General features: G+C 39.0%; 1 protein-coding gene across 2 annotated transcripts in view; it reads right to left on the bottom strand.

The window, feature by feature from the left end:
- The window catches only part of ACTR3 (actin related protein 3), a 71,593-nt gene extending 57,284 nt beyond the window's left edge, over window positions 1-14,309 (bottom strand). The window contains exon 1 of one of the 2 annotated variants that reach the window (XM_069473388.1): window positions 13,917-14,309. Coding sequence is in view for 1 of the 2 variants with exons in the window: in XM_069473380.1 (XP_069329481.1) it covers window positions 13,917-13,960 (44 nt within the window). In the remaining variant the exon portion in view is untranslated. The remainder of the gene's footprint in view (window positions 1-13,916) is intronic. The other variant, XM_069473380.1, reaches the window with a different exon arrangement.
- Window positions 14,310-16,011: the final 1,702 nt, after the last annotated feature.

The raw sequence follows: 16,011 nt of genomic DNA, 5'->3' as shown, positions 1-16,011 counted from the left end.
TACTAGAGATCTAAGTTATAGCATAGTAACTATAATTAATAATGTACAGTATTGAACACTTGCATTTGTGTCATTCTGTCTGAAATTTGCCTAAAGGGGTAGATCTTAAGTATTGTAACACACAAAAAAAATGTTAACTATGTCAGGTAATCAATATGTTAATTAGCTTGGTTGTGAGAACCATGATACAGGGTATACTTATATCAATACATCATGTTGTAGGCCGGGCACGGTGGCTCACGGCTGTAATTCTAGCACTTGGGAGGCCAAGGCGGGTGGATCGTTTGAGCTCAGGAGTTCGAGACCAGCCTGAGCAAGAGCGAGACTCTGTCTCTACCAAAAAAATAGAAAGAAATTAGCTGGACAACTAAAAGTATATAGAAAAAATTAGCGGCGCATGGCATCATGCGTGGCATCAGTGCCACGTGCATCTAGTGCCATGGCATCAGCCTAGCTCACAGCAACCTCAAACTCCTGGGCTCAAGCAATCCTCCTGCCTCAGCCTCCCGAGTAGCTGGGACTACAGGCATGCACCACCATGCCCAGCTAATTTTTCTATATATATTTTTAGCTGTCCATATAATTTCTTTCTATTTTTAGTAGAGGTGGGGTCTCGCTCTTGCTCAGGCTGGTCTCAAACTCCTGAGCTCAAACAATCCACCCGCCTCGGCCTCCCAGAGAGCTAGGATTACAGGCATGAGCCATCGCGCGCAGCCAAGTTCTGTTTTTTAAATTTACATCATTCTGTTTTAAACTTTCTAACCATGCACCTGTATTACCTGTTTTTATTTCAAAGAATTTTCAAATATGTAACATGTCCATTATAAAAATTTTAATAGATAATACACAGAAAAAAAAATAAAGGATAAGTTTTCCTACCATGCCCATCCCTTAAGCCATCCAGTTGCCATCCCAAGAGTAAATCACTATCAAGTTTCTTAGGTATTCTAGAGATATTTCATGCATAGACATGCATATATATTACTTTAATTTAAAATATGTCATTGGGCTTATCTGGGCAATTAAATTATGAATCCACTTATTTCTTTACACTTTCCTATACTGAGAAAAGAAAATATCATTTTCTAAATGGTTTAAAATAAGACACCATAAAATGAAAAAGGCAAAACTATTCTATCTAATTTTAAGAAACACAAAAGGGCAATAAAACACTTTGAAAAACTAAACAAAAAATGTTTCTCTGTGGCCTGGCAAGCAAGTTAAATATATTGAAAATTTCTGACTATGACAGCAATTTTAAAAAATCTACAATGCTGATTTTGGCTGAGGGAGTAGTAAGGCACTTAGAAAAAGGACTTGCTTAGAGAAAGGAAGTAGAGGAAAGAATTCAAAAGCACTTTTGAAGCTATCAAAGACTAGAAGAATAGTAATATAGATGTAATAGGTGAGGGGGAAGCTAGACTAGTAGAAATAGCAAAAGACAAATGAGTTTTATACAAGAAATGGTTAAGTCTGCCATAACAGAAATTTGCCTGGGGGGGGGGGGTAGGCAGGGAGGAGTGGGTTTGGGGACAGTCATCAATCACACCCTCTAAGTGTTCAAGTGAAAAGAAGAGTTGCATCTCTCTCACCTTTTTTTTTTTTTAAGAGATAGGGTCTTGTTGCCCAGGCTGGAGTGCAGTGGCTATTCACAGGCCCAATCGTAACACACCGCAGCCTCAAAGTCCTGGCCTCAAGTGATCCTACTGCCTCAGCCTCCACCGTAGCTGGGATTACAGGCACACCCCACAGCACCTGGCATATCTCTCACTTTAAATCAAAAGCCAGAAATGATTAAGCTTAGTGAGGAAGGCATGTTAAAAGCCAGGACAGGCCAGCTAGGCCTCTTGTGCCAGTTAGCCAAGTTGTGAATGGAAGGGAAAAGTTCTTGAAGGAAATTAAAAGTGCTACACCCAGGAACACACGAACAAGAAAAAAGCAAAACAGCCCTATTGCTGATATGGAGAAAGTTTTAGTAGTCTGGACGGAACATCAAACCAGCCACAACGTTCCCTTAAGCCTAATTACCAAGACCCTAACTCTCTTCAATTCTACAAAGGCTGAAAGAGGTGAGGAAGCTGCAGGAAAAAAAGTCGGAAGCTAGCAAACATTGGTTCATAAGCCTTAAGGAAAGAAGCCATCTCTATAACATCAAAGTACAAGGTGAAACAGCAAGTACTGATGTAGAAAGTGAAGCAAGTTATTCAGAAGATCTAGCTAAGGTAACTGATGACGCTGGCTACAATCAACAAGAGATTTTCAATGTATATGAAACAGCCTTATACTGGAAAAAGATGCCCTCTTAGACTTTCATAGCTAAAGAGGAGAAGTCAATGCCTGGCTTCAAAGGACAAGCTCTCTTATTAGGAGCTAATGCAACCTGTACTTTGAATGGAAGCCAATGTTCATGTACAATTCCAAAAATCCTAGGGTCCTTAAGAATGATGCTAAATCTACTTTGCCTCTGGTCTATAAATGGAATGACAAAGCCTGGATGACAGCACATCTGTTTTCAACATCGTTTACTGAATATTATAAGCCCACTGCTGAGACAGAAAAAAAGATCCCTGTCAAAATATTATTGCTCGCTGACAATGTACCTGGTCACCCAAGAGCTCTGATAGAGATGTACAAGATTAATGTTTTCTTTCATGCCTGCTAACACAATATCTATTCTATAGATTAAGGAGTCATTTTGATTTTCTATGCCATATTATTTAAGAAATACTTAGAAATACTTTCTAAGTCATATTATTTAAGAAATTTTATAAGGCTGTAGCTGCCATAGACAGTGATTCCTCTGACAGATCTGAGCATATTGAAAACCTTCTGAAAAGGATTCTCCATTCTACATAACATTAAGAACATTTGTGATTCATGAGAAGAGGTCAAAATATCAACATTAACAGGAGTTTGGAAGAAGTTGATTCTAATTGGCATGGATGACTTTGAGAGGTTAAAGACTTCAGTGGAGAAAGTAACTGCAGATGGGGGAGAAACAGCAAGAGAACTAGAATTAGAAGTGGAGCCTGAAGGTAGAACCGAATTGCTGCAATATTATGATAAAATTTCAATGGATAAGGAGTTGCTTCTCATCTATAAACAAAAGAAAGTGGTTTCTCAGGATGGAATCTACTCCTACAGAAGATGCTATGAACACTGTTGAAATAACAAAGAATTTAGAATATTACATAAACTTAGTTGATAAAGCAGCGGCAGGGTTTGAGAGAACTAACTACAATTTTCAAAGCGCTACTGTGAGGTAAAATGCTGTCAAATAGCAGCACATGCTCCAGAGAAATCTTTCGTGAAAAGAAAAGTCCATCAACGTAACAAATTCATTGTTGTCTTATTTTAAGAAACTATCACAGCCACCCCAACCTTCAGCAACCACCACCCTGATCAGTCAGCAGCCATCAACACTGAGGCAAGAGCAAAAAGATTAAGACTTGCTGAAGACTCAGATAGAGCATTGTTAGTGTATGTTAGCAATAAAGCATTTTTTAATTAAGGTTATGTACATTGTTTTGTAGACATAATGGTACTGAATACTCAAAAATTAACTATGACACAGTGTAAACATAACTTTTATAGGCACTGGGAAACCAAAAAATTCATGTGGCTTACTTTATTGGGATATTTGCTTTATTGCAGTGGTTTGGAACAGAACCGAACCGGCAGTATCTCCAAGGTGTGCCTGTAGTTGACAGAGTGTACTTTGTGTATGTACTTAATAAAATGGTTTGTATTTCTTTTTACTTTGAAAAATATCTCACATCAAAGAAGCTATTTAATATTAAAAGATACCAATAGGTTACTGATACTGAACCACTAAATAGGAACAGAATCTTAAAAAAAAAAAAAAAAAATTCAAAAATAAATTGGAATAAAAAGCTATAATAAAAATCATGCCAGAAAAAAACTAACGTTATTACTCTGAATACAGTATATGACCCCGTAGCCCACATAAGGGACAAACAGCACTCAAATTTTAACTTTCAATATTTCACCAATTTGAAACCATACAACAAAATGAATACAAGACCCTAGAACTTTAGGATAGAATAAATCTTACTGATCTAGAGTAACTTATTTTCCAAAATTTCTTAGTACTGACAATCACTAAAGTTGAAAGAATTCTACCCTAATACGAATGACCTGCTTCTACCTTTACCATATCATAAAAATAAAGTATGTCATGTGTAATTTTTACATAAGATATAATTACCAATCTTAAACAAAAATGGAGGTTTACAAATTAATCCCAATGCTTACTCACATAATTCAATTTTCAGTTTAGCCATAGCTTTCTTTCTACTATACCAAAGCTCAAAAAGGTAATCTGGTATTGGGAAATTTTAGAATAAGAATGTAGTGGCTAATTCACAGGAAAGTCTGCCAAGTAGAATAAGACAGTATTAGCTATAAAATTGTTTGAAACAATTGTTTAAAAAACTTCTCCAATTCCCTCCAATGTTTTTCTCATTACATGCAAGTCAATGTTTAAACTGACACAAAAAGACTGACAGACTGTTAAGTGGAAGAACCTGGACTCTTCTATGTGTCAACAGAAACAACATTCTCCCAGTCCTTTCAAACCTAAACCTTAAAATTTTAACTCCTTTTCACTAGTGGGGAGAAAAGAACATAGACCTTGGAATCACAATGACGTGAGTGAAATGCTTGTTCCAACATCTACTGGCCTGTGATTCTGTGATCGTAGACTTTATTCCTAATGCATGAGAAATAAAACTAAATTCACAAGGTTGTCATAAGGATTAAAGGAGATAACAGTGGATGGCATTCACTAAGTATTCTGCAAACATTTCCTTCCTCAGATGATTTTCCTCTATCCATAGGCCTTCTTTTATACCTGTATCCATTCCTTTAATTATTCCTTCCAAGATTCTTAACAATGTTTTCCCAACCCCTTTGTTACTACATCACTCCAGCTATCACCACTAAAGTCAAAGATTACAGCAGTCAATACTTGCCCCATGGAAGAAGCCAGTCACAAAAGGCCACAAATTGTATGATTCCCTTTATATGAAATGGCCAAAATGGACAAATCCATAAAGACATAAAGTAAATTAGCGTTTGCCAAGGGTTAAGGGTTGAGGGTAGAGGCGTTTCTTTCTGGGGTGATGAAAATGTTCTAAAATTGACTGGATTCTAATCATGGTGTCAACTATAATAAAATAAAACTGAAGGGAGATGGTTGCACAATCTTGTGAATATACTAAAAACCACTCAATAATACACATTACAAGGGTAAATTTTATGGTATGTGAGTTACATCTCAATAAAGCTATTTAAAATAGAATACAATACTAGACCCAGACTAATACTGCATAAATTTAACTTTTATCACTCTTCTGCTTAATCATCTACACAATGTACTACTGCCCATCAAATCAATTCCAACCATTCTGCCCATTTAAAATCCTTCGGAAAAAGGCAAGATATAAATACATATACTACTTGCCATCCCATAGCTCCCAATAGAAATATCTCAATTCCAGGCAGTGTAATTTCATAACTGACCCCTCCCCCAAATATGATATAACTCCTCCCTGACTTCCCTTCATCAATAAAATATTTGCTAGGCATTATTAAACACTATGCACAAGACTACCACTTGGAGAGAAAACGAACTGAACAAAGACGACACAATCATGGAGTTTTCAGTTTAGCTCACTTACCTTACATTGCTGAAGTCTTCCTTCCCTTTGACCTATCACATTCTATTTATGCTTTTCCAAGGATCTGATCAAGTTCAGCTCCTTCATAAACCATCCTCCAAACACTACAGCCCTATTAATCTCCCCCAAACAACTGAATACTAATAACCTATCCTTAATTATTTTACTATAATAGTTTAAGTTCCAGAATTATACTGTAAATCTCCAATATAAAATCATGCCCTAAAATAGCTGGGTGCAGTGAGTGGCATACGTCTGTAGTCCTAGCTATTTTAGAGGCTGAGGCAGGAGAATCATTTGAGCCCAGGAGTTCAAGAATGGCCTAGGCAATATAGCGAGACCCCATCTCTATTAAAAAAAAAAAAAAAAAAAAAAAGCCTTAATTTTCTGTATATACCATAGTGTTTAGCATAAAACTGAGAATGAAATAAGTACTTGATTATTTCCTCAAGTTCTTCTATTTTTTGACTTTCATTTCTATTTCGTGTGGTCATTAATAAGCACACAATGCACAGTAAGTAAGTAGAATAAGTAAAGGCATCAGTAGAGATTATTCGTTTTCAAATTGCAGCTTCAGAAATATGTATGCATTCGTTTTGAAGTTCTATGTAATTAGACATCATTTTCTTAATTGAGCTTTCCTGAGTTAATCAGCAGTTGTCAGTTTTATCATGTTAGATACAATATATGTCCTCGCAATATTCAGATAACCAATAAATAATCTCACATCATTTAACTTTAATGTGTTACAGGTTAATAAAATCAATGAACTGGATACTAAGATCTCCCTATATATCTCATATTTGTACTAAAATTCATTGACATTTATTTTTTTAAGTAGGCATAAGATGAACAAATATTCTTAAAAACTGAGTTAACAATTCAACTATTGTCATTGAATAGCTCCGAACTAGGAGGCAATATAGCAATGGTTCTGGAATATGACTATGTCAGGGCTCAAATTCTAGATCTACTATTTAACTATACCTCATTTGCCTCATCATTAAAATGGGGGTTATATAATAGTATCTATTTTATAGAGTTTCTTAAAAGGTAATAACTAATTATCCCAACAACAAAACTTATAAAGGGTCTTGAAATGGCTGATTTGTATGCATCTCATTTAATAAGTCTTTAATAAATGAAATCCAAAGATTTAAGTCTCTGAAACAATAGAAAAAGAATATTTCTTTTAAAAGAGCACTCATTTTATGAAGGTAATTGGTGCTGGCATCTACTGAGTGCAACTCCTTTTTAAAACCGCTTCTAAACTTGGTTTAAAATGTTATGTTGGGGAACATAAAATTAGTTTTTCATTTGTGCCATAGAGTATGCCTTTGTATTACAAAACACCAAAGAATTCTGATGCATGTTTTATACCAGGCCTCAACCAAGACTACTTTCACTATAAATAACACACATTACGTTATTCCAACTAAGAAGAAATTTCAATTACTGTAACTCATAAATGTGAACTCATAAGAAAACTTAAGAGAATTCAACAATACTACCAATTAATAATTAGGAACACCCCCCCCCAAAAGACATTTCTCAACTCTGAACCTCTATTTCATTTGTAAATGAAAAGTGGATTAAATTATTTCTCAAAGTCCTTTTTCAGCTCTGTAATTCTGTATGAGTCATTAGGCACTTCCCTTAATTCACTAAAGCAAGTTTCACAAATACACATTAAATGCTATGTTTGTACCCTCAAAGTAACTGAATTTTAAAAATGCTTACGGCAGAAGAAAAACATACTAAATTTAATTATAATAATCTCTAAAACTTTAAGCAAATACTATCATAGACCAATACTAAGAACAGAGTTTCCATTTTTATAGTTTCAAACCAACCCTAAACTAAGGTCTTTCGCACCCAGTTCTCTTTCTAGGACTTTTATCCTCCTGATAGCAAACCCCTATTCACACTAAACACTGAAAATGGCATAAAGACACTCTGCTCAAGTGTATTGCATTTTCACAACAGGCAAGACAACTTAAAGCAAGAAGAAAATGTTTAAAGATGGAATGCTGAGCATCACAACAGATGAATGAACAGTCTTCTGAGCTATGTATTTAGGGGTGGGGAGAAGAGTAGAAGGGTAAAAGAATACATCTGGTTACACAATTCAAGCTATTCCTTTCCTGGTTTCAAGAAGTATGTAAGAATGACTTGAGTTTAAAACAACAGTCTGGAAAGGATTATCAAGATTTTGAAACAAAATTATTAAAATCCTACAAAATGGTCCTTTAGAAAAACTAGATTATTATTTGTCTTTTTGCTCTAGTATTAGTCAAGCTATGTACGTTTTATGATATAAAGGGCCATATAAAGTTATAAAACCAGGACACAAAATTATATTAAACACTATCCTATTTTAAAGAACCACATTTAAAACATTAAGACAAAACTTCACCTTAACTCACACTGTCATCTAAAAATTCATGAATGTTTTAAGTGCTTGGTAAGCTATATCACATATTTTTGTGGTGCCATTATTACTTAATTACTTTGCTCTTGCTTCTTTATGTTAGTGCCCAACACAGATAGGTATTTAGCGCCCATCACAGATAGGCAGTATCATTAAAAAGGCTACAAATTCCAGCAGAATTATAGGAGAGCATTCAAACGTTTTCATTATGATGGAATTTTGTTTAGGGAAACATGTTGCTCAAAGCTACATTTTAACCATTCCACACTTCTGACCCTAGCCCAAGCATTTAGTGTTTCTACAAGCTGGAGGAGAGGGAGCATGCTGGACAAAGGAAATTTAGTCCTACCTTCGCCTAGGGTTAGGGAACCCGCCGCCTCAAGTCCACATGTGGCCCTCCAGATCCCCAAGTGTATCCTTAGATAGAATCCAAACTTCACAGAACAAATCCCTTTACTAACCATAAAGTTTGGATTTAGTCAAAAGGCTGTACTCAAGGATCCAGAAGGCCACATCATAGCTGATCAGTATAGCTGAAACCATAAGCCACTTGTGCTCATTTTTCCTATTGTGATGCTCAAGAAGTTGGATCAGACTGGGTGCGGTGGCTCACGCCTGTAATCCTAGCACTCTGGAAGGCCAAGGCGGGAGGATCGTTTGAGCTCAGGAGTTCGAGACCAGCCTGAACAACAGTGAGATCCTTCTCTACTAAAAATAAAAAGAAATTAGCTGGACAACTAAAAGTATATATAGAAAAAGTTAGCCGGGCATGGAGGCACATGCCTGTAATCCCAGCTACTCGGGAGGCTGAGGAAGAAGGATTGCTTGAGCCCAGGAGTTTGAGGTTGCTGTGAGCTAGGCTGACACCATGGCACTCTAGCCTGGGCAACAGAGTGAGACTCTGCCTCAAAAAAAAAAAGAAGTTGGATCACATATCCATAATTTTTAAAAGATGGAACATTAATATTCAACCCTTCTGTTCTTTTCTCTTTCAATGTTCTCATTTATTATAGCATCAATTTATAAATTATAATGATGATTCCCAAGTCTCCACTTTCATTCCTAAAGTTCTTATATTTTTAATTTCCTCTAGGACATTTCTAATTACAGATCATCATTCCAAATGTAACAAATTCCAATTTTACTCAGTTTCTTAAAACCAACTCCCTTACTGTCCCAATCACTCAAGCTCACTATCTTGAAATATTCATTGATGCCTATTTACAATCCACTAAAATCAGCTGCCAAGTCCTAGCTACACCTCCTTCACAATCTCTCAAATCAGCAAAAATATTTTGACTGTGCAAAGAACTGTGGTAGGCAGGCCAAGGCCTGCAGGAGATAAGAAAATAAGCATAAGACACTGTGTTCCTTTCCTTAAGGACTTCAATTCAAAAAAGAGGGAGCTAACTGATTATTATAATAATTACAATGTATTGTGCTCTTACTATGTGCCAGGCACTGTGCTTTTCATGCATTATCTCAAGGGGGGGAAAAAACCATAAGGTAAACACTATGATCTCCAAATTACAGATGAGAAAAATAAGACCTGCAGAGTTTGAAATGTATAAAGGCATACAGCTAGTGATAGACCATGAACTCAAAAACAGCTGACTACAAAGCCCTTGCTAACCATAAATAAACAATACAAAACAATATAACTGCCAGAAGAAAGGTACAAACAAAACAAAGAAGCAATCTTTTCCAAACTTACCTCTTCTGCTCCATCCCCACTGCCAATACCTGGTTTCAGAACTTCTGCAAAGCTGGTGCTGAGTGGGCTGCTTAAGAATCACCTAGAGAGCCCACTTCAATGAACAGTCCTAGGCCCAACCCTTGAGATTCTAAGTCACTGGTTATGGGGTGCTTCTGATGTAGTTTTTTAAAACCATCCTCCTAATTTCTGTCCATTCATTCAACAAAGATTTGAGTTCCTACTATGCACCCAAGCCCCATAACTTCATTCCAGATATCTCTCCTATATCTGATCCTCCTGCATTCCATTCTGCAAATATTCTAAAGGCCCTGTTTTCAACATTTCACTCCTCTACTAGAGGATGTTTATTCCCTATCAAGTAAAATTTTTTTTACAATAAAAGCTTCATTGTCATATAATGAACACCTGATACATAGGAGGTGCTCAATAAACGTAAGTTTCCTTTCACATTACAAAATCTAGATCCACATGTTATTACATAGTCCTCAATTCATAAAGGAGGGGAACAGTGCAAAACATCATGCCAAGAGGGCTAAACATAAAAGCAACTACTCTTGTCTTTCAACTGTACATGCTTTTCCTTGCCCTTGGTAAAATGCTCTCCTGTGCATCTATCCAAATCCTTAAAAGGATACCTCAAATTCCTAAAACTTTCTGACCACAGTAATCTTTCTTTCCTTCTAATCTACTGTCTGGAAAGTAAATATCCTAACATTTGATTAAATGAAGTTTTCTACCTACCTCTAATTTGTTAATGATTTTAGCTCTTTTCTGATTAAGATTCTTGAGAGTAGATTATATTATACATTTCATTATAATGCTAATTATACCAGAAGCCTCAATTTGACAATACCACTTTTTCTACCAGTGCAAGTGATCCATAAGTTACTTTGCTTTGTGCCTTCACTGCATCATAAATTAATTTCCTACCCCAAATCAAAAATATCTAAATGATTCAAATGTCAAAAGTTTATCCTCCTCATAAGGAGGCTTATGTAGTAGCAGAGTAGTGGCTCTGTCACACTTATTTGCTATAATACCTTGGGCAAGCAGCTTAACCTCTCTAAGCTTAAATTTTCTTGTCTATAAAATGAAGATAATACTTATGAGTTGATGTGAAAAATTAATGAGATAATATAAACCATTTAGCACGGGGCCTGAGACATAATTCTTGATAAATGCTATTATCTCCTGAGAAACATAACCTAGAGAGTGAATTTTTTCTAGAGATTAAATTTAAGCAAAGTAACAAGGAAGTAGTCTAGGAATTCACATAGCCAGAAAAAAAAAAAACTGAGTCAAGTCAGAAAGATTACACAGAAAGGTTTCTCTAATCAACTGAATCAAATTCATAAGGCTGGGCTTTTTTTAAAGATTACTTTAAACCAGGAATAAAGTGAGTTAACTTTACTAATGAAAATAAAGCAACTTGTGTAGCCCTGAAAAGGGGGTCAAGAGGCCCCATAGTGTAACAAAAGAACACAGAGCTTACATACAGAAGAACTTAGGTTCAAACAGCAGGATGAATCACCTGCTAACCAGATGACATCAAAAAAGCAATTTCAATTCACTAATCCCGCTAAAAAAAAATTTTCCACCTACACTAACTGGGTAATTGTAATGTAGGGACCTAGGAGGTGAATGCACTCTCTAAAGCAAAAAAGGAATACACACATTATAGGTGCACAGTTTGCATTTGGGAATCACAGTATGTAAAACTCCCTGTTAAGGCCATGCTTAGGGATGCTTACCTCAATGGCCCAATCACAAAGATTTATCCTCTATGTGCTAATAAAACTGAAGGTGTAACTTTAGCATTTAACAGGCAACTGGAAAGACCAAAATAAATGAAACTCTAAAGGGGGAATTTCAGATTCTGACAAATGATAAAACAGTGAGGTGGCTAGGAGGGGACTCCTAGTTCCATTCACATCATAATGAATGTCCAGTTAACAACTTCTCCTTGGGTGGCTAGACCAATGTAATAACATGAAAATGTAATATTGTAATAACTGAAATACTAAAACAAAAATATCTTAGATATAGATTGAACCCCTCTCCCCACTCCCACTTGTCATTCAGCCATGTTTTAAATGAGGTTGCCCTTTCAGAAAAGAGGTCACTTAAGGACAGTTAACCTCAATGAGCTATCTAGTAGTATACTAACTCAAAAATAACCAAAACTATTTCAAAAGGGGAAAAATGGAGACAGAAAAAGTAACATCCCACTTAAGATGTTTTGTCATTTATTAGGGCGACAATTATTTACACTATTTTTATTGACAACTCAATAATTTCTAAAGCATTAAATATTAATTATGTAGCAGTATTTGTCACATTAACAACACACTTGAAGAGTCCTACTCACTCAGGCTACGTCTAATTTTAAACTGACCCTAAATATAAAACTACACACCAATTAGACTAAGAGAAAAAGAAAGAAAAAAAATGTACTGGTTCAGGGACATGAGACTGGATTAAGAAGAAACTAAACAGGCATCCATCAAAAAAATACACAGATGTTACAAGGCTAATCTAGGCTAGTGTTTTCCTAGGGAAAATATTAAGTTGGCTGTTTTCCTCTGCCTGACTGGGATTTTTAGAAACTGCCACACTGACTAAAGTAACGCAAATGAAGACTGAAGAAATTTTACATAGAGCAATTAAAGACTGAAGGACATACAATCCTTTAACAATCCTATGATAGATAATAAAAGAAAATAAAAGACTGGCAATCCACCCCTCACCACCCTCCCCCTCAAAAAAATTGGGAATGTTTTAAGGATTAAAGAGATGTAATCAGCACAGGCCAAAAAAAGAAAAGAAAAAATTCCAACATTTCAAAATAAGCAGTCAGTCTACATTAAAATACAGGCAGTCTATTCTCTATGTAAGTACAGAGTGTGGTGTAACTGTCTAAAATGTGTCTATTAATGCAAAAGGAACAACCACTTTAAAGCCATCCTATATTTTAGTAAACTACATTACAGCTTTATCATAAACTACTTGCAAATTAAGGGCATTCTCTTATACCTCTATACCTTCCTTCCTGCTTCAAGATACTGTCACAGAATGAACATATATAACTTAAATTAGTTGATTTTCCAGGGTGCTTCACTTGTCCTCTCCCCGTGGAACACAACTACAGTTTAAGTTCACATAAATTGATACTTAGCACCGGTAATTCAGTCTCTTTAAAACCTGTTTAATTTTGAAAGTTCTAACAAGATGTGTTCAGGTTGAAAACTAAAAACTACCTTATAAGGGTATAAAAGATTGAAAGCAGGAAGCGGCTTTGACAAAACTAAGGAAGTTGCAGCGCGCTTGCTCACTGAGGGACTTTTTTGAGGCTAGAGAAGTAACACATGACATCTTTCTCTCTCGAATTAAAATGTGACTCGGTTCACTGGTAAAAACGAAGAGGGAGATGGAAATGACCCGGAGTCGAAAAGAGAAGGTGGGTGGTCAAATGAAAGCCCCACTTTGCGTTCCCATTTTCAGAGACCGATTCTTCCCTTTCCCCACCCACACCCTGGGCAATGTGGTCACAGCAATCTTGCAAAACCTACAAGGAGCACTTCTCTTTTCTCGCTTCTGTGCCAGGCCAGTCCCCGCGCTCATCCCCTCGGTCCCCAAGCCCACGGGCAGAATAGGGCGCGGAGAAAAAAGAAAGCCGGGTGGGTCCGGCACGGCGACCACCTCCACGGCGACCGCGGTCCCGCGGGAGGCGACCGTCCCCACCTCTTTGGGCGGCGCTGCCCACCGCAGTGGGGGAAGGGCCGGGAGGGGTCGCACAGAGGAAGCTGCTCCAGGGGGAGGAAGAGGGAGATGTTGGACCCGCGCCTCCGCCCCAATCCCAGTCCCAGTCCCAGTCCCAGGAGGGTGAAGCGAGTGCACGAGGGAGGCCCCGGTTCCACCGGGCCCCACCCCTCGCTAGCCGGCGGGTCTAAGACTGACAGCCGGCGGCGGCACCCCGCCGCACCATTCATCTCCCGGCCTCCTCCCTCCCCCGCCATTTTCCTTTCTCCGCCTCAGTTTCCCCATCCCGGCCCGTCAGCCCCCTTACCCCGTGCCACAGTCCACCACACAGGCCGGCAGCCGTCCCGCCATCTTCCTCCTCGCCTGCTGCTGCTGCTGCCGCCTCTGTCTGCTCCGTGCTGGTAGGGGCCAGAGATTGGCGGCGGGAGATAGGGGCTATCTGATCATCCACAGCCGGGCCGCCCTCACTGTCCGAGGGGGAGCCGGGAAGCCGAAGCAGTAGCCAGAAAGCAGCAGGCTCGGTCAGCGGCTATCACTTCCGCAACCCAGGCAGGCAGGCAGTCCCCGCCCTGCCCCGCCGCGGCCTCCTCCCCCTCTCTCTTCCCTCCTCCTCACTCCTGCCCCCACCCTACAACTTCTACCCCTCACGCCGCCTTTCCCCGGGAAGCCAAGATGGCCGCCGGAGCCGACGCCCGGGCCAGGCCAAGCCCAGGCCCGGAGCGCTCCCCCTTCCGGCTCCGAGCGGGAGGGGCGACAGAGCATGCGCGACGCGGTGCGGCCGCTGGCCGTGGCCCCGGCGCCAGTGAAATCCACCTCGGGTTTTCTAGGAGGGTAGAGGCGGGGAAGTCAGCCCGAGCTTCCAGTTCGACTTCTGAAGCTGGAAGTGGCATTTCGCTTTAAACGTTTGGGTTAGTTTCAGTTACTTCTGTGCTAGGTTGAGGAGTGGAAGCGCCTCCTGCAGCCAGAAATATCTTCTCCAGTGCCCAGGGGAGAACCGCCTAATTGAAAACGTTGTCCGCGGCTTGCAGCCATTCTTATAACTTGAGTGGCTGCTTTTCTGGATGGAAAAGAGCAGTATCGGGAAGGGTGAGCAGTTGGGGAACGCGAGAACAAAGGCTTGCGCCTTGGCCACTGGCCTTTGTTCTGTGTTTTATTCAGTTACACTTGTGCACTGTTGCGGGACTTCGGGTTGTAGTCCTGCCCCATGCCCGGGGAGACCCTTCCCCCGAAGGAAGGCAAACCTCCCAGGATTGTATTCTACGTAATATACGCAAATAGGCCTTCATTCAGGGCTTTGGATGATGACAAAGATTTCCCTCTAGAGTACTATGATTCTACTATCTGGGTAATAGCAAGGATTAAGGGCCAAATAAAAATTTTTTTAAAGTTAAAAACTGCAAAGCCGAAAGTAACGGGTGTATCAGAACCACCTGGAAGGCGGTTAAAACAGATTGCTGGGCCACACCCCCAAATTTTTCTGATTAGTTGGTCTGAAATAATGCCTGAAGATTTGCATTTATAGTAAGTTCCAAGTGCCACTTTAGGAACATAGAAGGTTAATAACTTTCTACCAGGCTTATGATAAACTACGTGAGGCTAAAATAAAAATATTTTTCTTAAGAAAGGATGTCCAATTCAGTTCAGAAGATCATATAGTATGGTATTAAGCTGGCCTGGGGGATGGAATGCGGGTTTTTCATTCATTCATTTGACACACAAGTATTGCTCACCTACTCCATTATGGCAGGGACTGTACTGACTCTAAATATTCATTGGAGTACAAAAAGGTCTCTACTCTCACAGAGTTTACAGATTAGAGAAGAAATAGACAATTTGTATTGAAAGCAATAGACAGAAGAAAGCAGGGGACTTTGAGAAATAAGGATGAAGAGTGGCAGAATGGGAAGAAGGTGGAAGGTAGGGAAGACTTCTCTGACCAGGTGGCAGGTAAAAGCCGGGGCCTAAATGATTGTAGGATATGGGGGAAAGGTGAGGAGGAAGGGGAGTCCCCGAGGAGAGGGAACAGCAAGTGTCAAGGACCTGGGGTGGGAACATGCTTGGCTTCTTCCACAAATAGAAAGAAGACCCAAGTGGTCAAAATGAAGTGAGTCAGGGAAGATGCACTGGGAGGTGAGGTCTGAGAGCTGGGAAGGAATCAAACAATGCAAGAATTTGTAGACTTCTCTAAGCATTTTAAAGTTTATCCTAAAAGCAAGTTGAAGCTGTCAAAGAGATTTAGGCAAGAAAATGTGGCCCCTTTATAGAGAATGGATCCAACAAAGTCCACAAGGAATCATAGATTGTATCATACATTGTGTGCTGGAGTTCAGGGATGGAAGTGTGTGAGGGCTGGCATCCAGATGGGATTAGATGTGTGCAGAGGAGACTCACTAAGGGACAGC

This window comes from Eulemur rufifrons, chromosome 1 (assembly GCF_041146395.1).
Source record: "Eulemur rufifrons isolate Redbay chromosome 1, OSU_ERuf_1, whole genome shotgun sequence".
Classification (NCBI taxonomy): Eukaryota; Metazoa; Chordata; class Mammalia; order Primates; family Lemuridae; genus Eulemur; species Eulemur rufifrons.
The sequence above is the reverse complement of the archived record's forward strand: the minus strand, read 5'-3'. Positions and strand labels throughout refer to the sequence as shown.